This window comes from Engraulis encrasicolus, chromosome 2, assembly GCF_034702125.1.
Source record: "Engraulis encrasicolus isolate BLACKSEA-1 chromosome 2, IST_EnEncr_1.0, whole genome shotgun sequence".
NCBI lineage: Eukaryota > Metazoa > Chordata > Actinopteri > Clupeiformes > Engraulidae > Engraulis > Engraulis encrasicolus.
The window spans coordinates 45,303,360-45,313,219 of record NC_085858.1 but is presented as its reverse complement, the minus strand read 5'-3'; the positions used below and the strand labels follow the sequence as shown (position 1 = coordinate 45,313,219).

Below are 9,860 nucleotides of genomic sequence, written 5' to 3'. Positions count from 1 at the left end.
GTCCCTTGAACTAGCAAATAACCTAGATTTCATCTATATCTGAACTGACCCCTGATCTCAATAGCATAGCAGCAGGTGGAGCCGGTGTGATTTATGACAGGAGTGGAGCCCTCTGTCCATCCTCACGATGCCTCAGTGTCAGAGGTAGAACATCTGAAGTTTGGGGTGACACACCTTAAATGTTGTGCGCAAAGATTGGCTTGCAATTTGCCAGTTGCAAAAAAAAGGCCAGTTGCCTCCAACTAAACTCTATAGACTGATCAGTAAGTACAAAAAAACGTATTAATTAATTTCATAGAACTATCCAGAAGAGTGGGCAATAGGACTACCTCATTCCACACATTAATATAGAGAGAATACTCTGTAGCATCATTGAAGCTGACATGAGCGCCGCTAGGGGGGAAAAGATGTTACAGATTATAAGGGCCCAAGCACTGACACAGGGGCACTTATGGGGGCCCAAAAATCTTTTGTGGGGCCCAAAATTTATGGAGGCAGACACAATTTACATTCACATTTGTGCCACCAATACTTCATGATGCCAAAGATCTTACAAAGGTATGATAGTGTGGCCATTACTAGGGTCATGGGTGTACACTGACAGTCATGCCAAAGAGCCTAGTTCTGTGAGCAGTCTGAGAGCATTAGGCGAGTACATTTAGGGTTTAACCCCAAAAAAATTGATACAAAAGGTTTTTTTATGGATTCTATTACTATTGGACCTGCCAAATGACATACTAAAAATCTAGTAAAATCTGACTTTGGGAAATGAGTTTTTTTCAACATGGCTGCCATAGGCTTATTATAAAGGGCTCTGCATACTTCACGTGCGCACTTTGTCGCGAGTGGCGCGAGAACCATTAATGACGTCATCACTCTCGACAGACTATTCATACTTCAAAAGCACCTTGCTCGCATTGTCGGAAGTGCCCTCTGCTGTTCATGAGAGAAACGGCAGTATTTTTCGCAACTCGCAGCATGAGTTCTACTGATGTATAAAATAGAAAGCCAAACACGGCTTCTGTAGGGCTACTGAACGTCTGACTTGTGACTTACCACATTGAAACATATATTTTTTTGTTGTAGCCTACATTGCCAGATCATTCCAAGACCATGTGAGAGCATTGTTCTGGCGGCAGAATTTATAAATAGATCGCCGAACACAACGTGCTTCTGAACAAAGTAAACAATTGTTTCACTGAACAACATTTAAGAGAGAAGATAAAATAACTCTCTATGACATTTTATTATCCTCAAAATGATGCAGGATCCATTCTGTAGTAGCCTACAGTAGTTGTAGCCTCTCTTCGCAACTCCTGCTTTGTCTGCCTACCTGCATGGTCGCTGGTGGCGCACGACAAGTTAGAAAAATCCTCGTGTGCACGACGTGGCGACACGCGCCGAATTTTGAGCTTACGACGGGGGGCGTGTCGAAATTTTAGGTCAGGTGACGGCGCGCGCCATCGTCGTGAGTGAAGTATGAAGGAGACTAGCGCCACTCACGACTAGTATGAATCCCCCTTAAGGGTCAAGAGACACTCCAGGTGAATAGGCCAAAAAATGTAGCTTACCGATATCACCATGAAACTTAATCCGGTGATTACTCACATATTTGTGAGAAAAAAATGTATTGCAAGTTTTCTGAAATGTTATGTTTTAATATGGTAATTGGACTATATCTAATTAAATATGCATTCAATTTCAAAATGCAAAAACTCAAAATCTGAAAATGCCAAGCTCAAAATTACTCTTTTATTTTGTTTCTACTAAGCCAGAAGATATCTTCAGAAGAGATTATGGACATCTCTTTTTGTTTTATAGTAAATCTAAAAATCTTTCTGCAGACACACCAGCTAGCATTTTTTTTTTCCAAAACATGATTATTGAACATCTCTCTTAGATGTAAATAATTGAGTTTTATGTTTCTCAAGTTCTTCCAGACATTCTTCGAGTCTGGTGGTATCATTCTTAGCCTGTATCAAAGGCAAGGTCAGCTGTCCTCAAATCATAGCCTCTCCACAGAGGTGTCCTAAGGGCTGGTGCTGGGACTCCTATTTGCCATGGACACCACATCACTGGGCCATGTTATCTGTTCTCACAGCTTCTCATAGCACTGTTACACCGATGAAGCACAGTTACTTTGTGCCAGATGACTCCACGGTCACACACATTTCCGCTTGCCTCTCTGAACTATCCACAAGTATGAGGGAATGCGACCTTCAGTTGAGCCTCGCCCAAATGCACTGCTGGTGATCCCAGCCAAAGATTTAGGTTGCCATGATATCGAGCTCAATATGGATTCTGCTACTGTTGCCTCAAATAAGGCCACAAGAAATCTAGGTGTCATTGTTGATGACCATCTATCATTCTCTGACCACATAGCCTCAGTTTCCCAGTCATGTCGCTTCTCACTGTTAAATATACATAAAATCAGACTTTATCTGATCTGACTGACTCAACTTCCGATGTTGTCCATCTGACCTGAACTACTGCAACTCCCTCCTGACTGATCTTCCAGCTTGTGCAATAAAGGGCTCTGCATACTTCACGTGCGCACTTTGTCGCGAGTGGCGCGAGAACCATTAATGACGTCATCACTTGCGACAGACTATTCATACTTCAAAAGCGCCTTGCTCGCATTGTGGGAAGTGCCCTCTGCTGTTCATGAGAGAAACGGCAGTATTTTTCGCAACTCGCAGCGTGAGTTCTACTGATGTATAAAATAGAAAGCCAAACACGGCTGCTGTAGGGCTACTGAACGTCTGACTTGTGACTTACCACATTGAAACATATTTTTTTTTGTTGTAGCCTACATTGCCAGATCATTCCAAGACCATGTGAGAGCATTGTTCTGGCGGCAGAATTTATAAATAGATCGCCGAACACAACGTGCTTCTGAATAAAGTAAACAATTGTTTCACTGAACAACATTTAAGAGAGAAGATAAAATAACCCTCTAGGACATTTTATTATCCTCAAAATGATGCAAGTAGCCTACAGTAGTTGTAGCCTCTCTTCGCAACTCCTGCTTTGCCTGCCTACGTGCATGGTCGCTGGTGGCGCACGACAAGTTAGAACAATCCTCGTGTGCACGACGTTGCGACTCGTGCCGAATTTTGAGCTTACGACGGGGGGCGTGTCGAAATTTTAGGTCACGTGACGGCGCGCGCCATCGTCGTGAGTGAAGTATGAAGGAGACTAGCGCCACTCACGACAAGTATGAATCAAAGAGGCTTGAGACAAGAGGGCTTACTCACGTCATAACAGCGTAGTAGGAAATGATGGCGAGGGGAGTACGGAAATGTTATTCACTGTGGAACAGGTCATAGGACAGCGTGAATGTCTGTCAGCTGTCCTTAATTACCCCCAGCAATTACTGCTGACCAACAGCTGCCGTTACTTGGCCACAAATTATCCATCATGGTGTCGCCCCCACTGACCATGTGCAAGGGAGTACGAAAATGGCATCCATCGCACCCACTGACCAATGACCATGCGCAAGGGAGTTAATTTTCCATCCACTCGTGTCCTCAGGCAACGCCCCCGTACTACACCGTGGCCAATGCATTACCCGCCAAGAGATTGTTCTTTCTCTTGAGTTTCTTTGCTATGAATCCCCCTTAAGCCATTTGCAAATGTCACTGCATACCACTCCTCTTTTTCATGCCCTAATTGAATACAAGGCCCTGACCCTTGCCTATAAAGCTACAACAGGCCCTACTCTGGCTTACCTGAAAGCTATGCTAAAGCCCTATGTCCTTTCAGGACATTGTCTGTCTCCAGTACCAACCGTTTCACCTTGCCCTCTACTTACACATGTAGTGGCTCTTGTCTATTCAGTTCAGCTGCTGAAAGACCCAAAATACCTAGTGACACCATGATTCATCACTGATGATGTGCCCTGACAAACAGCACATGGATATTACCATAGCAGTAGTGTCTTTATCCACCCAAACAGCACTCCAAACAAACAGATCCTGAAACATGTTAATTCATGCCAATGTAATTATCATGTAGTAACCTTTATTTTAGAGAGCTTTGATCTTGAAAATGACACCTTTCCTGAAGTTAGATTTTCCTAGATTTTTAGTATGTTAGTAAGGACAGCTGGATGTATTGAAATCAGTTGAAAAACCTTTTGTATCAATTTTTTCGGGGTTTGGTGTCTTTTGGCCATAGATGTACTCGACTACATGGCAAGTTGGAATTGGAGGAATGCAGCATCCCAGGCAGAACATTTGGTTTCATAGCCTTCAGATAAGCTGAAGCCGACCCTGAAGCAACTTTGTAGGCCTTGGCCTTGAGATAGGCAGCCAAACCAGTGCATATGCAATGCTACTGTACAGGTAGCACTGCATAGCAGGTACTGTACATTAATTGATTCATAGTATTTTTTGTTTGAACAATAATTTGGACCAGCACAGAATCTTATGTGCTTAAATTCACAAATTAATGGCTTTATAGACCTGAAGGCATTATGTTAATATTGATTTTGCTATATGAAATGTCTGCCATCTTGGATTTTGTAATGGACTTAGTTTATGTGATGGCTGACTTCAGTCATGTAACAAATATTACCAATTAAAGTCAACAATGGCTGAATAGACTTAAAAAATACTAAATATGCCAATTTCGCCAAATAAAATGTCAGCCATCTTGATTTTCCCACTAAAAAACAAGCAAAACATTGGAAATAAGTGATTTTCTATGAAATGTTGTCCTGGAAATAAAAAAAAAGATTAACTGAAGAAATTCAATCCTTAAAACAGCATTAATGGCGAATGTTCTGTACACAATGGCAGCCATCTTGGATTTGCCACTAAATATTAAGGAAAAAATTGGAAACAGGTGGATTTGTATTCGGGGGGGTCCTAGAAGTAAAAAAAATGCTGAATGGAAAAATCTATATGAAATGTTCCTAAATTTACAACTGAACCTGCACTAAGATGTCGTCGTGCACATGATGCTTTTGATTCATTACACATCAGTGATGTATTTTGACTGTAAGCTAAAAAAAAAAAAACCCAACTGGAGTTGAACTGAACTGATGAACCAACTGCCTATGTAGGCCTAATGCTCGTGAATGCCATGTTTCACTTTGTGCAGTTTATGGACCGTTACGCTTCAAATACTGCACTTTGAGTTTACATATTGAAGAACTGAAGACAGAATGAGGAAAGTGTTGACAGTGTTGTTATCCTGCTATGCAGGTTGGTTGTTTTAAGAGCTTGATTTCAACGAACTTTCGCCGAACTTCCCTGGGTGCACGCGCGGCCAGTAGAGGTGCGTCTGAGAAGAGGTGCGTCTGACCACACGTCTCGTTCTGCATCCAGCTCCAGAGATAAATAGATCTTAGGGATGGCACAAACCGCACTGAAAACCGAAACCGTACAATTCACACACATACCGAACCGAACCGTGCAATCCGTCGCAAACCGCAATTCATGTACTGCCCAGAAAAATATGTAAAACAGACATTCTAGGAGTATCTTATCCAGTCTCTCTGATTAAAACATTAGCGTATAAGACCAATCAGAGGATGACACAATTAAAATCACACCATTTTCACATTATGAGCCTATACAATAAGCCTATTATAAGCCTATACATCACTTTATAACTGCATTTATATAAATATTGTTTAATATTCCCAGTGCATCATTTATCATGAACTAAAAAAAAGAACCGTAGAGAACCGAAAACCGTGACCTTGACACCGTGATATGAACCGAACCGTGAATTTTGTGAACCGTACCACCCCTAATAGATCTATTGCACGCACCCGCACGTGGGACACATAAACATACTACCCGGGTAGATGGACACCTTTGGACTTTGAGATTATTTACTTATTTAATTTATTTCTTTATTCAGAGCTATGAGGGTTTTTCTATTTTTCTATTTTCTTATTTATTCTACTTTTTTCTATTTATTCTGGCTTCCTTTTTGGAAAGGACATTACTATAGCCTAAGTATAATTTGAAGACTATGCAGAGAGTTTTCAATTGAGTGTTGTTTTATGAATAAATGCAGACAAAAATACTACATTTAAATTAATTCTATTTAAATTATTTAATCCAAAAAGGTGATTTAAATATTCCCACTATTCACACCCCTCTTCACACACACTCTTCACATGTCCATTTCACCTGGGTCTCTTGTCAGTTGAATTGTCGATTAATTGCGATTAATATTTTTTAATCGATTAATGCATTTTGCATCCCTAATTGGAATAGATGTAGCAGAAACCATTATGTATGTTTTTGATTATTAAAAAAAAAACCTTCATATTCATGGTACCTTCTTTGGGGTGCCCTTAAATGTGAACATGCCTATTGTTTACATCCACATAAAATTGCTTGATACACCAATTAAAATAACCTAAACTGTAAATATATCCCATACAACAATTACATATAAACATGATGCAGATAAAGGAAATTGATTGACATGCTGTACAGCTCCAGTTAAGGCCAAACAGACAAGAATTGCTAAATATTTAGGGCTGGAACTCAATTAAAAAAATTAATCGAATTAATCTATAGGCTTTGAAATTAATTAATCAAATTAATCACATTTAAATACCTGATTTAAGAACAGTGAAAATTATTTTTTTTTTCACATGGATTTTGAATAATGACAATAAATAAGCTTGATCTAATAATATTGTTCATTTTTAAAAGAAGAGAGAACTCTTCTCAATTTCAGCTGGCTGTTTACCATCAGGCATAATACTGCCCTCCACTGGTCTAATCTAGAAATAGAAATCGAATTGTGTGATTAATTAATCGAAATTAATGCATTAATGTCCCACCCCTATAAATAATACTAATGCAGCTTTTAAATATGTCAGCCTCAGAAGCACATAAACATATGAAATGAGTTGCATTTAAACGCTAGGACCCTCATTTTGCTGTTCATTCATGTTTGCTTGTTCATTCAGCTCTAACATACCCACATTTTTAACGAAACAGCTCAAATCTCAAGAACCTGAATGCAGCGTTTATGTAGCTCCAGGATAAAATGGGTTAAACACTTGAGACCTACAATCACACACAAACTACTCACTTCCAAAAACATATATATTTTATTTGTGGTCTGTGGAGGTGCCCTCCTCATCCTCCTGCCTACACACAGCATCAAACACAACCTTGTGGATGTCCATTTTCAACAGCTCTTTGTTTCGATTTGATAATTTTCCCATCATTGGGACAAGGCTTTTAAAAAACAGCATGTCTGGAGAGCTCTGGGATGTCTGGACTTTCTCCAGGAATGCAGAGATTTGCTGCCGTAGCTTCGCATCAAACTCATCCATCTCTGTGACCCGAGCATGTGTCACCGCCGGGAAGGTGTGGACCCCGAATGTGCCTGCCGCCGGCGGGTTGGCTTCACCAACAACCGGTGAGGTGGCGTTTTGAGAAATGACAGATGGGCCGGCTTCATCAACAACAGGTGGAGTGGCTTCACCAGCGACAGGTAGGATGAAGTCACCAGGGTCAAGTGGGGCGAAGTGCCCAGACACAGGTGGGGTGCCGTGACCAGCGGAAGGTAGGGTTGCCTTTCGACCAACTTTGACCGACGGGGTCATGTTGCTGTAGTAGCCACGTGGCTCCATGAATGGGATCAAAAATGACATAATGGCGGCATACCGCCACCCTTTGTTTGGCCCTCTCTCCGCGGCGCCACTTCTGCACCGCTCCGCCTCCTTCCTTAAGACCTCCCTGTAGGTGTCCCGCAGGTTCTTCCATCTTTTTTTTACGTCCTTCACTGAAAACAAAGACAAGGACAACAGAAGCAGGAATAACATTGTTAACCATGACAGATGTTCAGTGGTGTTCATCACAAACTGCAATTACCCTTCCCAAAATGTTTGCAGTTGGGTTACAGTTCCCAAATTAAGAATGTACCAATACACCTGCGTGAATATGCATACACTGTCGTTCTAAACGGAGTCCATTTATCTGGCATCTGTATGCATGTGGGACAGCAAGTCCTCATATACGGTAACAACTGGGTAATTACACGCACTTCTGTTTGCCATCAGGTGCGTCGAAGGGAAACGGGCAGGAAATCTTAACTAGAGAGAAAACACTGGAGCAGCACTGATGCAATTATTTCCTCTTTTAATCAAGGGCATAGGGACTACGTTTCGATGGATGAACCATTTTGTTTTCTTTCCATTTAAGATTTCCTCCTAAACAATATTCTCTAAGCTACTCACATTTGTTGTGGTTATAGTAAACGGCAAACTTTGCGGTGCATAATTATGCAAAGTAGGTGTATTCCACATTTCAACATTTTGAAATGAGACATTTTATGTCTTCTGTCCTGCGCGTGAAATGCAAACACTAAACATTTTACATGCATAGGCCTACAATGCAAGTCCTTGATCTTGCTTGCTTAATGTTGGCGACTTAACAATGCTGACATCATTGGCATTAATAACTTACTTGATATTACCTAGATAGGCTAGGCATCCCAATGAAGAGATTATTTATTAAAGGTGGGGATGCAGGTTATAATGTCACGGTGGGGAGAACTCCCCCTGGGTTCTACTGTAAGGTTCTATAGTATTCAGAGACTACAGAACCTTAGAGTAGAACCCATGGGGAGTTCTCCCCACCGTGACATCATAACTTGCAACCCCAGGTGGGGTTGCAGGTTTACCAACATTCTTAAATTATTTTAGCATGACATCACCTTGGGGACTCCCATAGACATCATAATAGTATTCTATGGGAGTCCCCACCGTGATGTCATATAACACATAGTCTCTGGTCTCTGAAGTTATGCATAGCCTACACTACAACTTTACAAGCAAGCATGCACTACAACATGTGCATGCTTGCTTGTAAAGGTGTAATGTATGCATAACTACATAAGCATGTCGTTTCATATTATGTAGCCATAATAGACAACCGGGAAAAGTAATTATTTGTAAAGTTGTTAAGCATGTAATGCAAGGCTTTTGTTTAGCTGTGTCCATAGCACTGTAGTGATGCTGGCAACTAGTCTTGACAACATTTAACGCGGGTAAATGTAAATGTCATGGGTGAGTGGTTAGGGCGTCAGACTGAGTGGTCAGGGCGTCAGGTTGGTGGGGGGAGTAATCAACCAGTGCTCTCCCCCATCCTCCTCCATGACTGACTCCCTGAGCATGGTACCGTCCCACCGCACTGCTCCCCATGGGGCGCCACTGAGGGCTGCCCCCTTGCACGGATGAGGCATAAATGCAATTTCGTTGTGTGCAGTGTTCACTTGTGTGCTGTGGAGTGCTGTGTCACAATGACAATGGGAGTTGGAGGTTTTTGGAGGAGGTTTTAAATAAGTAGCCTACCAAAGCATATGCTAACTGTAACAAAGACTAAGTTAGCACAACACGCTTACTTTAACATACAGTTCGTTTAACGTACAGACAGAAAATCATAGCAACAGTTAGCTGCGATTATTCCGCAAATATGGATAACATTAAAAAAGACATACTTACCAGGTAGACCGACAACTGCAGCAACTCTGCTCCACGCATCGTGCTTCCTATTTTTGTGTTTGTATGCCTCGCAGTCCATGTTATACAAGCTAGGCTCGTTGGAAACAGCTATTATTATTACCTCGTTTGACATGATGTGATAATGTATGGGAATCAACGTGTGATGGTGTGTACCATATCAAAGTAGTAAATTGACTGAAGCTTTGAATGGCAGAAGTGAACCTTTCTAAGATAGCACACTCTGTAAGAAACAAAACATTAGCCTATTCTAGTTCAGTGGTAGCATCCTTACTGCAGATACGAGTCTATCATGCATGATGCAACAGCTCCCACTAGAGGCTGGGTGGGTTACGTGTCCTAGTAGCGTGATCCC

The 9,860-nt window shown here is 41.4% G+C and overlaps 1 protein-coding gene across 1 annotated transcript; it reads right to left on the bottom strand.

Moving 5' to 3' along the window:
- Positions 1–7,065: 7,065 nt before the first annotated feature.
- On the bottom strand, positions 7,066–9,806 carry LOC134439376 (uncharacterized). The gene is made up of 2 exons (XM_063189302.1): positions 9,488–9,806; positions 7,066–7,767 (listed from the first exon to the last, which is right to left on the bottom strand). The coding sequence occupies exons 1-2, from the start codon at positions 9,618–9,620 to the stop codon at positions 7,088–7,090; spliced, it is 813 nt and encodes a 270-aa protein (XP_063045372.1). The 5' UTR covers positions 9,621–9,806; the 3' UTR covers positions 7,066–7,087.
- Between the last annotated feature and the right edge of the window lie 54 nt (positions 9,807–9,860).

Bases quoted from the DNA above. Each gene is read 5' to 3' on its own strand.
- LOC134439376 (XM_063189302.1), bottom strand. From the start codon at position 9,620: ATGTCAAACGAGGTAATAATAATAGCTGTTTCCAACGAGCCTAGCTTG. The intron at 7,768-9,487 runs GTAAGTATGTCT...CTTTGTTTTCAG, and splicing joins TGCAGTTGTCGGTCTACCTG to TGAAGGACGTAAAAAAAAGA.